At 29.6% G+C, this 16,481-nt stretch overlaps 1 protein-coding gene across 1 annotated transcript; it reads left to right on the forward strand.

The window, feature by feature from the left end:
• LOC109349971 (bifunctional UDP-glucose 4-epimerase and UDP-xylose 4-epimerase 1) lies at window positions 3,483-7,138 on the forward strand. The gene is made up of 9 exons (XM_019591057.1): window positions 3,483-3,757; window positions 3,859-3,908; window positions 3,992-4,127; window positions 4,778-4,879; window positions 5,280-5,507; window positions 5,903-5,984; window positions 6,166-6,248; window positions 6,376-6,467; window positions 6,830-7,138. The coding sequence occupies exons 1-9, from the start codon at window positions 3,560-3,562 to the stop codon at window positions 6,918-6,920; spliced, it is 1,062 nt and encodes a 353-aa protein (XP_019446602.1). The 5' UTR covers window positions 3,483-3,559; the 3' UTR covers window positions 6,921-7,138.

Here is a 16,481-nt window from a genome sequence, read left to right on the forward strand (position 1 = left end):
AAAATAGAATACATTTATAATTTAAATTATTAAATAAGATAATTTATATCACATTATATTATCTCTATTAATAGACTTTATGGGACAAGTGCACAAATTTAGAGAAAAAAAGAGACATGGAAATCCGCAAAAGATATTGAAGATAATCATGACCTAGTCTTAACAAAATCCACAAGTTCTATAACATAAAATGATCCATGTTTAAAAGTATATCATTTCGTTTTATCCATAAAGTCAAGACACCAAGAATGACATTCAAAATTGATTGAAAATAACCGCTTCAATTTGTCTAAAGTCGCAAGAGCACATTAAAAATTTAAAAAAAAACTTCAAATTATATGATAAACAGAGGTACCCAATGATTTTTTTCAAATATAGAAGATATAGAAGAAGGGGTGAGCATCACCCATCATAACCTCCGCTCATGGTCACAATTCATATGTTTCTATCTATATACTTAATTGTGTATAAAGTAATAAAATTTATTTAACCCAAAATATAACTCATTTTCTAATTTTTCATTATGTATATATATATATATATGTAAATGATTAACAATAAATATATACATATATATAATTTCATAAGTGAAATTATATTCGTAATAATAAGTAATATTGAGATAATTTCATCTAAAAATAGTATGTATTATATTTAATTCAATCTAAGTTTGGGTTTAAAAGTCAGTTGTGTCGATATTTGGAGTAGGGTTAGCCTTCGAGTTTGAGGTCGAGTTTAAGTTCAAAAAAATATTTCAACTAACATTTAGGGTTAGATAAAAGATAATTCTTAACTCAATGTCTGCCCATTCTCACCCATAATAGAAGTTCATACAAATGTTTTGTAACTATAGGAAGATGATTACTATCTACACTTCTACACAATGGGGGAGTGACTCTAAGATCAGAATATACACATCCAAGGTAAAAAAGAATGTGTATCTCATTCCTGTATTTAATATTTTTTAGATCATTCGTTATATTAAATTTTACACTAATATTTGTGAGTTATCCTATTCTGGTATATTGTGGATTACTTGATAAGTGTTATCAAACTTTAATGATTTGGTTAGATTGTTGGGTCATTGATCAAGTAGTAGCTTAGTAGTTGCAGAAGTTAAATTAGTTTAGATTAAAAAGTTGCAAAAAATTAACTTTATAACTAAAATTTAAAACATTGTTATTATATTAATAGTCAATAAACAATCAACAATGTATGTTTTATTATAACAAAATGTCACATAAAGTGAAAAATCATTAAAGAACACATGTTTTGTGGTTTAATAGCATAAAATAGTTTTATTCAATTCAGATTGTTTCTATGTTTTCAACATGAATGCCTTTTTAAAATTAAAAATTCAAATTTATTTTTCTCTTGATTTAAAAATCTAAATGAGTTATTTTTTGGTCCCAATACACTTTAGCAAATGTTATTATTTCTTCTAAAAGTAGCCCAATACTTTTTATAAACCTGAAAAGTTATTGGAATAGCTTAACTGAGTAAAATAATTATTTTGACCCTATAAAAAATAAAAATATTTAAAGAACTCGTTTTGACTTTTGAGTACAAATTCTATAAAACTCTGAAAGTTACTTCACATAGGTCAAAATAATTGTTTCATTTTTCATGAGTTGTCAAAAAATCTATTTTGAATATCATCTTCACTTTTATTAAGGAGAATTTGGGCATGTGATTTTTTAAAATTAATTCACTAAATATCTCTTTTTGAAAATTGGAGATAAAAAGAAAAAAAATTATTTGTTGTTTTTAACTTATTCTGATTGTAATTTTTATTGTATTAAAAATATGGAACGCAATCAAATTGATATGAAAACTATTTGATTTAATCTAGTTTTCATAATATCATAGTATATTCCTTGATTTATTCTTTTGATCAAATTTGATGAAATCAAATATCAAAAGATTGGATTTTTTATCAAAGTGATTTATGCAACATGATTAAATTGGTAAGAAAATTATTTGATTTGATTTTGTTTACATATTTCATATTGTAGTCTTTATTTTATTTTTTCATCTTGATGAAATCAAATCTTTAAAAAAAAAAATTTTTATCAAAGTGATTTATTCAACCTAATTAAATTGATATGAAAATTATTTGATATGATCTAATTCACATATTTTTATATTCCAATCTTTAATTTATTTTTTATCAAAATATGATGAAAGCAAATCTCCAAAAGATTCAAATTTTTATTATATTATAAAAAACATCTTTTTATAAAAATTACTTTTAAAGTATTTTTGGTGACAAAATTGGATATTCTCAGTAATCTATATCCAATGACATGTCTTTGCTTTTGTCAACAAAGTCTTGTAGATAAACACATAATTAGATATTAAACATTGATGTTATGCTAAGAAATGTCCATATTTACAACTATCTTAGACCTTGTAATAAATGTTTTCCTTCTTTTACCTCTATGTAAATCTTGTAATTCTTCTCCATATATTGTATAGATGACTTAAATGGGATAATAATATTTGTCGAACATTGAAATTACAGTCAAAACTTACACTTTGTTTGGTTCACGAGGAAAGAAAAATTAAGAGAAGAAAATGAGGAGAAAATATGTGATTTTTTAATTGTTTGGTATTGTAGAAAATGAAAAGAAAGTAAGAAAAAATAATATAATAATTATTAATAATGATAATTTTTTGTATTATCAGGAGTATTTTATCATCATATGAGTAAGAAACTAACGTTTTATTGTTTATTAATAATGATATTGATATGCGTGTGTTCGTTTGTTTATTTGGAATTTTAGGAAATTATTGATATTTATAAGTGTGACTAGCATGTATCTCCCATATTTTCTTTCCTTCATTCTTTATTTTCCTTTCTTTTTCATTCATTTTACTTTCTTGTCTTCTTTTTTCACTCAAATCAAACATATATCCTTAAAAAAATAAAGTGCAATTTGTGTTGTAATTGGTGTCGGTACTAGATGATAAAGATGCCAAGTAAATGAAAAGGGAAAGTTATTAAAATGGAGTTGGAATCCTGTTTCGACCTTCCAGAATAGAAGGAAAAAAAGCTGACAATTTTTTACTTTATTTTACTAAAAAATAATTAAAACATGGAGGATTGAAATTTCTTTTCCACATGTAAATATTTGTATTAATACTCGACTCTCCAATTCCCGAAAATCTCTACTCATGTAGATTGTAGATGAGGCACAGAAAATGGGACCAAAAATGAGGTGGCACACAAATCCAAAACCCCAATTGGGATGGACCCACATCTAATGAAGGATAATAAAACGCGCCAAACAAACAAATCAAGTTATAAAATAGATTAAAAACATAAGAGAAACTAAAAAGTGATTAATAAACGAGAATAAAGTAAGAAGGAGTTAACATGTACTCTTTTGTTTAATTTTTAAATTTATTTTATAGAAAATAATTAAATATTATATATATTCATACTTTATTCTCTTAATAAATATAAACGTTTTTATACTCATCCCAATACTTATCTCAAACACAATCTTTTGTGTCTTCCATAGTTTTCTTTGAATTTCCAAGCTTCTCTCAAAACATGGGTTCCTCCAACAACCAAACCATCTTGGTAACAGGGGGTGCTGGTTTTATTGGCACTCACACTGTTGTTCAGCTTCTCAATGATGGTTATAATGTTTCCATCATTGATAATTTTGATAATTCTGTTATGGAAGCTGTTATTCGTATCAGAGAGGTAGTTGGTCCTCAACTTTCTAACAACCTCGAATTCACCCAGGTTTTTATTTTTTGTGTTCTTTTTTTATTTATTTATTTATTTCATTTTTTTTAAGGTTTTCAAGTAGCACAATGGATATTGATTTATTTAATTGTTTGCAGGGTGATCTTAGGAATAAGGATGACTTGGAAAACTTATTCTCCAAAACAAAGTACTTCAGAACTTTTTTAATTATATTGTTAAGTGGGGTGTTATTATTATTAATTTATATAATTGGAGTTGGTGATGAAACAGGTTTGATGCAGTTATCCACTTTGCTGGATTAAAAGCTGTTGGAGAAAGTGTTGCAAATCCGCGACGGTATTTTGATTTTAATTTGATCGGCACCATAAATCTCTATCAAGTTATGGCAAAGTATAACTGTAAAAAGGTAAATTTTATGTGCTAACTTTCACATTCTTAATATGTTAATGTTGAGTTCAGCTTCTCTTAGAGTCAAGTCAACACTGAAATATGTGGAATATAATTTTCTTTTTAATTTTTTAATTTTTATATTGAAAAATAATTTAAAATTTTGTCTGTTAAAAATTCCCGTCCTCCAATTTTATCAATATTGGAGATGAGAAAGTGATCACTGTCTCAATAGTGTCTTATTCCATATCTCAAATCAATCACATATTGCCTAAATTTTCAAAAATAAAAGTATTATTTGACTTGAAAGGAATGAGACACCGTATGTATATCCTTGAGCTAAATTAGATAGCGTTTGTCAATATTTTAGTTTGTAGACTCGTATATTCTGCTTTATGTAACAAGTTTATAGCAAATGTTTTTTTTCCAGTGTTGTTTGGATTAAACTGGAGGAATGAAATAAATGAGCATGGTATTTGTGTTTCAAAGGAATAAAAATAGAAAGAAGATTATTAACTGGTAGTTATTTTAGATTTTAATGCTTGGTTACATCTTATTGTAACTCTTTTATGTATAAGTATAACTGTACTTCAATTTTGTTCCTTCATACCAATGTGAAGTGAATCCTTGCAATATAATTGTACTTAACACACAAATATTTCAGTACAGATGGTTTTCTCATCATCTGCAACCGTTTATGGCCAACCTGAAACCATTCCCTGTGTGGAGGATTTCAAATTACAAGCCATGAATCCCTATGGAAGGACCAAGGTAACAATTATTCTGTTATATGTTACCTTTTTCCCTTTTTCTTTTCATTTATTGGTTGGAATTGTAGATTTTAAAGCAATTAATTTTACATAGGAAATGTTTTATGTACACTAGAGACACTTTTTCGAGACACTTTTCAGGTTTATACACTAATAACTCATAAAAAAGGTGTAGCGAAAGTGTTTTACATATAACAATGTTGTGTTTTTTATGACCAAAGATTAGGTAAAGAAGTAATTTCTTTCAGACATTTGACTAGTAACATATCTGAAGATCTTGTGACACCTCATACTACTAGACTAACGCATTATAATAATATTGTTGTTACTGTATTAGCTATTGTATGAAGTTTTACATATTGTTGGTTCTGTTTGTTATCTGACATTTGAATTGATTGCAGCTTTTCCTTGAAGAAATAGCTCGAGATATTCAGAAAGCTGAGCCAGAATGGAAGATCATTCTGCTAAGATACTTCAACCCAGTTGGAGCACATGAAAGTGGTAAACTTGGTGAAGATCCAAGGGGAATCCCAAATAACCTTATGCCTTACATTCAGCAAGTAGCTGTTGGAAGATTGCCCGAACTCAACGTATATGGTCATGATTATCCGACCAAGGATGGCTCTGCGGTTAGCAAATTTTCTGCATATGCTGCACTTTTATTTTTACATCATCATGAAATAATGAGAATGACTATAATAATCCAATGGACAAGGCATTTATTAAATGTGTTAGTTAAGACTAATGATTAGGGGTAAAACACATTAAATTAAAGTTGTGGTCATGATTGCTATTACGTTGTGTTTAATGCGATTAAGGATGATTGTGGGAAAATGTGGCCGATGCGGCCACAAGTGCAGCCACAAGTACGTCCGCAATCTCGTTGCAGAGACGCCTGAAACTATAATATCGTGGCTGTAATTGTGGTTGCGGAGAGCAACTTAAAACACTGAATCTCGGAGTTAGATGTTTCTTTACCCTGCAAAACTGTTAACCCTGCTCTTTTTTTCTTGTGCGAATTAAGATCCGGGACTACATCCATGTGATGGACTTAGCAGATGGTCACATTGCAGCCTTGCGAAAGCTTTTCACCACGGAGAACCTAGGTGAGTTATCTCTTCTAACTCTATTTTTATAAATCAATATGGACAATCTTGTTCTTTCCCTGCAAGACTTTTTAGTATTTGTTGCAGTAGGATTGTGGACAAATGTGTCTATGTTTTATAGATTTGATTATTTTGTATCTTCGTGTGCTTAAAGTAAATGTAACAAATTGTTGTTTTTCAGGTTGTACTGCTTACAACCTAGGAACTGGTCATGGTACATCTGTTTTTGAAATGGTTACAGCATTTGAAAAAGCTTCTGGCAAGGTAATTATGCATTTACATACATATGTTTTTATGTGTTTGTGACTCTGTTTGTCCAAGTGCAAATGAATATGAAGGAAATGACCACATCCTAAGATTTCTGATCTTGAATTGGGTATTCAAATTTCAGAAAATTCCAATAAAATTGTGTCCAAGGAGGCCAGGAGATGCAACTGAGGTTTATGCATCTACTGAAAAAGCTGAGAAAGAACTTGGTTGGAAGTGAGTACTTGATTTCATTCTTTGATACTTAACAAGTGATGGTTAAATTGGTCATGTTTTTTTTAGAAAGCTTTTTTCTTGACCAAAAGATCAAGACTCAAGTCTAAAAGACTAACATGTTGTGGTATATTGCTATTACATGAGTCATTTAATTTAACTTACAGAACATTATATATCCTCAAATAATATCATCAGTCCACTAAAAATGTAACATTTGTTCAATTTTTTCTTTCATCAAATATTAAAATGTTGCTGATACATCAGCCTATTATAGATAGACAAAACTTAACTTATCTCCTTATAGTCAGAGATATTTTATGTTATTAGATTGTCATTATTAATACTCCGGTCTTTTATTTCAGGGCAAAATATGGCGTGGAGGAAATGTGCAGGGATCAGTGGAATTGGGCAAAGAACAATCCATGGGGTTACAAGAGGAAAAGCCTTGAATGAGAGCTTAAAAAATATACCACTTATATAAGGACTTTATGCCATGTCATTTCTGTTAAAACGACACGTATCTATTAGGTAAAAAAACCATGCACAAAGTGCATGGGAAATGTTTTAAATTATAGTTATTTTAAATTATAAATTACAGACATTATGATTACTAGTCGTTATGGGGTTGTAATGCGAATTGCAACTATCGTGGCGTAAATAAATTTGTTAGTGATTACAACCACCATTATTTTTATTACTAGTGATTTTGTATAACCTTTTATCCATTTTAAGACTGTATCATCACATTTATTAATTTAAATATCTTTGTTGTAATAAAAGGAAAACAATCGCAGTAACAGAGAAGTGAGAAACTATACATACATAAATCAATAGTACTGGAAAACAATTTCAATGCATAGTTTTTTAAATCAATGAATATTCACCAAGCAGGAATTAATTACCAGTAAAGAACTATTTATTATCGGTATAATTTTTTGGTACATAATATACTACTAATCCTCTAAAAATAACGATAAAGATTCATAAATTTCAATTTATAAAATTATTGTAATTATGGACCCATTACATGAGCATTGCTCATTATGGACCCATTATGATTCTAGACTTCTGCTTCTTCTTTACTTCCTCCAATTTCAATGTGAGTTATTGGGCTACCCATTACTTACTCTCTTGTCACGTGGGAAGTTAATTAATAATTATCTTTTTCCAAAATTCAACTCACCAGATGCTTAGCAATCTCAATAAAATGATGTACGGATATTTGCAAGAGATTTAACTGGCGGCATTCTTGGGTGCAACTATATTACGGACCCATTAAATAATATGTGACATTCTTGTATTTTGATCATTTCTATCTAATTTTGTAAAGAAATCGTTGTTTATAAGTTTTGCTATTTAATTTTGAGCAAGAATTAGCGCAATATTGATTTTTTGTTTTTTATTTTTATTTTACCTTATGATTTATCTATTTTGTTGTACAACATGAATTAACTATGTTAACCGTGTTGAGATTGGTTTTTTATTTATAAAAACTATAGATGGTAATCCACAATCATTCATTCTTCATCATACAAACAGATAAATATAACGGAAACTCATGTTATGATTCATCAAATTCCATCCACATTCACTAATAGAAATGTGGCTTTCGATCTGTTCATTCCCTTTCTTATTCGTTCATTGTATTTCGATCCATAATTTGTTCTTATATTTGTCATTTGTCATCTTATAGTAATATTGATTATAATTTGACTGATTATGAACTTAAATGCTATTATTATATTTAAGTTAGTATTTGAAATAATTTTGATAATAATTGTTTAACGATACCTGAGTATCAAGGTAATATTTATGAGCAAAATTTGATTTCATTCATGCAATTTAAATATGAATAAATAGACAATAAATCAATTTGATTCTAAGAAATTTGCAAGTAATAATTAATGCATCATATTTGAAACAAATAAAAAAAAATGATATCATTTTGCGTTGAACAATAGGAAGATGATTTTACATTCATTTTAATCATATGGTTTCCGTTTGTCGTCTTATAGTAATAATGATAATAATTTGATTGATTATGAACTTAAATGATATGATTATCTTTCAGTTAAAATGATTATATTTCAGTTAATATTTACAATAATTTTGATAATAATTGTGTAACGATACGTGGGCATTAAAATAATATTTATGAGCAATATTTGATTTCATTCATTGCAATTTAAATGTGAATAAATGAATAATAACTCAATTTGATTCTAATTTTTTTGCAAGTGATGATTAATGCATCATTTAAGATTTATAACAAATAAAACAATAACTGAGATCATTTTGTGTTGAACAATAGGAAGGTGATTTTACATATGTTTCTTCCATTTCTTATTCATTCATTGTGTTTCACTCCGTAATTTAATCTTATAATTTCCATTGTCTTCTTATAGTAATAATGATAGTAATTTGATTGATTATGACTTAAATGATATGATTATCTTCTAGTTAAAGTAATAATTGTGTAATGATATGTGATTATTAAGTTAATATTTATTAGCAAAATTCGATTTCATTCATTGCAACTTAAATGTGAATTAATGAACAATAACTCAATTTGATTATAAGAAATTTGTAAGTGGGGATTAATACATCACTTAAGATTTGGAACAAATAAATAATAATTATGATCATTTTGTTTATTTTTCTCACTTAAATATGTAAATAGGTTCACATGCATTTTTAACTTTGCAAATGCACGAGTAACATGCGTTCTTTCATTCTATAATTTGATCTTATATTTGTCATTTGTCATCTTATAGTAATATTGATAATAATTTAATTGATTAATTATATTTCACTAAAAATTTAAATTAATTTTTATAATAATTGTGTAACGATAGGTAAATTTAATATCATATTTATGAGCATAATTTGATTTCATTCTTCATAACTCATTTTCTCATTTTTATCAGTTACATCTCAAATTGTCTAAATTCTCTTATCTCATTCATTTGTTCTTAAACATAAGATTTAATAAATATATATAGAGAGCTACTAACCACTTATGATTGGTTATAAGACCCAGATTTATTGTTCTCACAATTTTTATATGAGAATTGTTCTCACTTAAGTAACTCCCTATATATGTGTATATATATAAAATCTTAAATAAAAGACACATACAAGAGTTACAATTTTAAGGAACATGAAACACATAACATAACATGATCACGTGATCAAATGAATGTCACAAATCTTTTGCCACAAATGAATGTCTTATTAAACCAAAAATTTGGTAGTTATTTATGTCCGAAAGAAATATATATAATAATTTTAAAAAATAATTTTATAGGTAATATTATTTATAAGATGGAAAGATAGAAATGAGCTAAAAGACTATTATATTATTTTTTATGCTGTTACATTACATGTACAAGTTAATTACATATTAAAAACGGTAATGCATTAAATAAATTATATATGAAATTTGAAAATTTTAATAAATAAATCATATATAAGAAGAAGAAATATATTATAACTATTTTCTAACTTATAATTGATTGAGAGAGAAAATATATTTTCAAAATAATGAATCAATATAAAATTAAATGACAAATAAAAATATTCTTTAAAGTGCATCTTTCATTGATTTTTGTTTATTTTGTAGATCTGTTCTTATTTTATATTTCAGTTCTCATTTTTCATTGATTTTTTGTTTATTTTTTTATAGATTTATTTATTTTGTAGTTACACAAAAAAAACTAAATTATAACAAACCATGTGTGCAAATTTAAAATACATGAAATATTTAAATATATGTCATTAAATACACTTGATTTACTTTATTTTGCTTCTTAAATTTATTATTAACATTGCATAGATATCAATATCAATTTATATATTTTGCTAATTTGTAACAAAAATTGTAAAACTTGTGATTTTTTTGACCAAATATTTATTTATATTATTTGGGTTCATATTATTATGGTAATGATAGTTTGTACTCAATTATATATTATCATGTCTTACTATATATATCTGATAAATATATTGTATGAGTTGCCAATTTGTAGACGATTAATATATTATCATATCTTACTATACGACAAAAATTGTGAAGATATTGTGTCGTTACATGATAGAAAATATATCCAATGAAATTAATTCACAATGTTTGTGTTTCTATGTATTTCATTTCATTTTATCAAACTATTACACAGTATTACTAATATATATTTAATAATATTGATACTTATGTGCTAGCGCTTCTAAATATTCGTCAAAATCAATCTGTCACATACGAATGCTTGAGTAATATGTGTATTCTTAACCATATGAATGTACGGGTAACATGAATGTTCTTAATCATGTGAATACACGTGTAACATGTGTGTTTCTTGATCATGAGAATGTATGTTCTTAATCAACGAATGCACCGGTAACATGTGTGCTCTTAACCATACGAATACACAAGTAACATATGTTTTCTTAACCATGCGAATGAATGCACAAATAACATATGTGCTCTTAACCATTAAAATATACGAGTAACATGTGTGTTATTAACTAGTAAAATACATGAATAACATGTGTGTTATTAACCATACGAATATACGGGTAACATGTTTGTTCTTAATCATATGGCAAAAAATTATTGCCCCATGCTAATGCATAAATAACTTACTAGTATTCAAATAAAAACATTACTGAAGAAGATAAAAGATAATAAATCGTCAGAATTAACTTTTTGATATAAAAACTTGATATCATGTCAGAGTAAAAAAAAATTCCCATAATTTGGTTAGTATATTTAAATACTAACCAAATTTATGGTGTCATGTAATATGTTAAACCTCTATCTTTTTCCATTTACTTACATCTCAAGCTATATTACCTTTAGCAAGAAACTCCTTCTATGTTTTAGGTTCTTTTATTCCTTCTTTATTTTTCTCATGTTGGGCCTTATTAACTAAGCTCAATCTTTTTCTTTCTTTGCTCTCTTATTAGCTAGTTAGTTAGTGGCCTTCCCTTTTTGATTATTTCAGTTAGGTAATTTAGTTGTTTTTCCATCTATAAATAGCTTGTACTTTCTTCTTTGTAATCAACGAAATAAGGCAATAAAGTTTCAAGAGGTTATTTCAATATGTCTTCATCTCATCTTCTCCTCTCCGTTGGATCACGATCCAACTAATATGGTATCAGAGTTTTAAAAGCTCTGATCACCACCTCTCCTCCTCTCCTTCCTCTTTTCTTCACCACCTCCCCTTCTTCTTCGAAAATGAGTAACAGTGACCAAGATAACAACCCTTTCTGCCTTCACTCCAGTGAGAACTCCTCCCTCATCCTCGTCACCCCTTCTTTAGACGGAATAAATTATCATTCTTGGTGAAGAGCATTCAAACTAGCTCTTGAATCGAAGAACAAACTTATGTTCATTGATGGAACCTTGCCTCAGCCAAATTCAGAAGATCCCTCATATAGACCATGGAGAAGGTGCAATACCATGGTGCTCCTGGATACAACACTCAATTAAAGAATCCATAGCGAAATCGATTCTTTGGATGGACTCTGCAGAGAAGCTTGGAAAGACTTGGAAGAGAGATTTTCACAAGGAGATATGTTCAGAATGGCAGAATTGCAAGAAGAGTTTCACCATCTCAACCAGGGTAATCTTTCTGTATCTGAATTCTATACTCAACTGAAGACTCTATGAGAAGAAATAGAAATTTTTAGACCTATAAGAAGTTGTCCATGTCTTGAAATCTGCACACATGGAATCATTCAAGATGTAAAACGATATAGAGAAGAGGATTATGTCATTAGATTTTCTTAAAGGGTTGAATGATTTGTTCCCAAATCATGCTTAACCAACCCCTACCTACCATTAGTAAGGCTTTCTCTATGCTCATCCAACAAGAAAGACAGCAACACAACCCCATCATCAATAACCTTGAACCATAAGGAACTGTGTTGTCCCTCAATACGAAACATGAATACCAACACAAAGGAACCAATTTTGTAAATAATGTGAATCATAGAGCTAGGGGGCTTTAGCTATAGAGGAAGAGGTGGTAGACCAGGAACAAGGAATCTAAATAGTAAGTTTTGTACTTTTTGTGAAAGAACAAACCATACTATTGAGACATGTTCTCTTAAACATGGCTATCCCCATGGGTACACAAACACAAACAAAATGGCCAACCACACTGCCTATTTCCCTATAGATGAAGAGCAAGCATCTGCAGCCAACACACAACCAGGGACTCAAATGCATGATTGAAGCAAACTATTCATAGAAGAATAAATGGAGGGAATCTTGGACCTCCTTAATCAATCCAAAAGCCAACAAGATCATGCTGTCAATTCAGTAACCAATACAACTATGGCAAATCCGGGTAATTCTAATTCTCAGTGGCTCCTTGATACAGGAGCCACATACCATATCTCTTGCACAATGAACAACTTTAATGATTTCCACTCTATGACACCAATGCTCATCACTATGCTAAATGGAGATAAGGTCACTACATGCATAACTGGAACAATTCTCTTAAATCAGTCTATTACTCTCTCTAATGTTCTCTTTGTCCCTGAATTTCATGTTAACCTCATATTTATCAATAAACTAACCAAGCATATAGGTTGTCATTTGATTTTTCTGAAAGACAATGTTTGGTTTTGCAGAACCATACCAAGAAGATGATTGATTCAGCTAGAATCCAACAAGGACTATATCTGTTCAACTATCAACCTATTACACCAAGTTCTTTTGATCTTTCTCATTTTTATGCCAATATTAGTAATAAATCACTATAGCATCTACGACTTGGTCATGTTTCTGACTCTGAGATGACAATTTTAAGCAAACAATTTTCCTTCATTCACAATAAAAGGGATGAGAAATTATTGTTATGTGATGTTTGCCACTTAGCTAGACATAAGCAACTACCTTTTCCTAACAATAACACTAAGAGTGTACAAGTCTTCCAATTACTTCATGTTGATATATGGGGGTCATACTCTACACCATCCCTCTTTGGACATATGTATTTTTTAACCTTAGTTGATGACTTCACAAGGTTCACATGGACTATCATGATGAGCTTAAAAGCAGAAATCAGAAACCATCTCATTCACTTTGTGTCTCACATTGAGACCCAATTCAACTCCAAACTTCAATATTTAAGAAGTGATAATGGAGTTGAATTCTTAATGAATGACTTCCTTGCCTCTATGGGAATCATACATCAAAGAACATGTGTTGAAACCCCTCAACAAAATGGAGTCGTTGAGAGGAAACATTAACACATCCTCAATGTAGCCAGATCCTTTTTTTCCAGTCTAATATCCCCCCTGCTTTCTGGAATTTCACTGTTCAGCATGTTGTCCACATAATAAACAGATTACCCGCCCTCTCCTCCATAACACCTCACTATACCAAAAACTATACAACCAAACAGCCTCAATTGACCATCTAAGGATTTTTGGTTGCCTAGCCTACTCCACTACCCTACAAGCTCATAGAACCAAGTTCAATCCTAGGAGTAGAAAGAGTGTCTTTCTTGGATTCAAAGAAGGAACTAAAAGATACATCCTTTATGACTTCAACTCTCATAATTTTTTTCTTTCTAGACATGTTCATTTTTATGAACAAATATTCCTCTTTACTCAAAATCCTACCTTTGAAACCCAAACCATATGCAAAATCAACCCTACTTCCTTTTCATCACCTGACTCGCCCAATCTGTCCCCTATGAACCCACCTCTTATACCAATTGAATAATCTACACCCAATCATGTTCCCCTAACCTCTCCATCCACTAGAACTAGACACTCTCTTAGAATTAGAAGACCCCCAACACACCTTAGAGACTACCATTGCAACTTAACTCTGTCTGACCCTATTCATCTTTTATGCAATGTCAAATATCACATATCCTCTGTCCTAAACTACAACAATTTGTCCAACAGTTACAAACATTTCTGCCTTAATGTTTCCATCAATCAAGAACCAAAATCCTATAAACATACCTCTTTTATCCCCTGCTGGCAACAAGCTATGCAGCAAGAACTCCAAGCCCTTGACATCCTATAGCATCCGCTGATCAACTAGCTGACATGTTTATTAAACCCATGTCACCAAAATCATTTCATTCTTCCATTACCAGGTTAGGACTTTGCAATCTCCACAGTCCAACTTGAGAGGGGTGTTAAACCTCTATCTTTTTCCATTTACTCACATCTCAAGCTATATTGCCTTTAGCAAGAAACTCCTTTGTTTTAGGCTCTTTTATTCCTTCTTTCTTTTTCTCTTGTTGGGCCTTGTTAACTAAGCTCAGTCTTTTTCTTTCTTTGCTCTCTTATTAGTTAGTTAGTTAGTGGTCTTCCCTTTTTGGTTATTTCAGTTAGGTAGTTTAGTTTCTTTTCCATCTATAAATAGCTTGTACTTTCTTCTTTGTAATCAACAAAATAAGGCAATAAAGTTTCAAGAGGTTATTTCAATATTTCTTCATCTTCTCTTCTCCTCTCCGCTGGATCACGATCCAACTAACATTATCCACTATACGTCTTAGTCATATAAGTGGCATCATCAAATCTAATGTATATGAAAACTCTAAAACTTAAAATATATTAAAGTAATTATTCATTTTAGTTAGCATGTTTTCGATTTTACTAATTTAATCCATAGTAATTTTAAATTACAAATTTAGTCCTCAATGTTTTCAAAGTGAAATCACGTTAGTCCTTCCATCTATTCTCATTTGTTAACGTTAACAGACTTGCCTACATTTACCATTAAGTGGCGACGTGGCTGCATGTTGCGATTCCACATTCAGAAGTTTTGCCAACTCTACGAAACAAAGTCATTTCGATTTACAAAAAAATTAAGACACAAAATAATGACACCACTGTGTCATTCTAGACATTCTTCTCTCTTCAGCAATGCGTATCAACTACCAAGTTATTGGTCGTTTGCAATCCTAACTTCCTGATGATTAAAGTGAAATTGCGGTTAATCCTAGTTTCTGCAGTGGGCAGATTCATCTTCTTGCATTGAGTGCATGCTTCAGTTACAAAAATACTGCTATTTTTTCCCCATTTTGTATGTGGAATGACATAAAAATAATATCATATGATTTATTCATTATTTAAGTGAATGTATAGCATGAATCACATTTATGTTGCCTTTTAGAATAAAAAACATCCAAATATCCTCCTTCTCTAAATAGTTTCTCACTTAACAATAGTCACTGTCCTTCTTCCCGTGGATCAAACCACCATGACTCATCTTTGCAAGCACACCAAGGAGGGTGTGGAATTCAATGAATGTTAAGAGCTGATTGAAACAGAAGTCTTTAATAAGATTAGTTCATAAATTGAATAATAAGTGTAAAAGAAATATGCCCTTAGGTTATAAGCTATCTTAAATAGCTTATAAATTTTCTGGTATTACCAAACACACTCAATCATCTCCATTTTTGTATGCACAATGCAATCCGTGATTCAATACAAGTCACGGTTTGAAGGGTGTCACAAAAATTCTATCTGTGAAGAACATCACAAGATAATCCCAAAAATGCCCAAACGTGGTCCAAAAGGAACTAGCTAGCGGGCAATCCAGCAATTATGACAGACTCAATTCTTTTTTTGTACTTATTTCCTCGTTCTTTTTGGAGAAGAAACTAATATTTTTCAAAGTGTATGATTATCCCTTTCAACAAGTGTCACTATCAAGAATCGAAACATTTTAATCATCATCTAATAAAACCTTACACTACTAGACCAACACTTTTTGTACTTATTTCCTTATTAGGAATAGAGAATTCGCTAAAAGTCAAATTGTTTGATTTAATAAAAGAACATACAAATAATTACAATTATTATTCAGGTATATGAAAAATTGTTTTAATCGAAAGTGCCATTATAAGTATATAAAGTAAGCTAAATTGCTTATATTAAGACCCAAAAAATTCTGCTCTTCTTCCTCTTATAATTGAGACCATACAATATTATATTATATTAAGAGTTAATGCTAATAATAGACGCATATGGACTTAT

The sequence above is a fragment of the Lupinus angustifolius genome, chromosome LG06 (genome assembly GCF_001865875.1).
Source record: "Lupinus angustifolius cultivar Tanjil chromosome LG06, LupAngTanjil_v1.0, whole genome shotgun sequence".
NCBI classification, from domain to species: domain Eukaryota; kingdom Viridiplantae; phylum Streptophyta; class Magnoliopsida; order Fabales; family Fabaceae; genus Lupinus; species Lupinus angustifolius.

Coding starts and splice junctions, on each gene's coding strand:
- LOC109349971 (XM_019591057.1), top strand. CDS start 3,560: ATGGGTTCCTCCAACAACCAAACCATCTTGGTAACAGGGGGTGCTGGT. Junction 5,508..5,902: donor CGACCAAGGATGGCTCTGCG/GTTAGCAAATTT, acceptor GTGCGAATTAAG/ATCCGGGACTACATCCATGT. Junction 5,985..6,165: donor TTTCACCACGGAGAACCTAG/GTGAGTTATCTC, acceptor GTTGTTTTTCAG/GTTGTACTGCTTACAACCTA.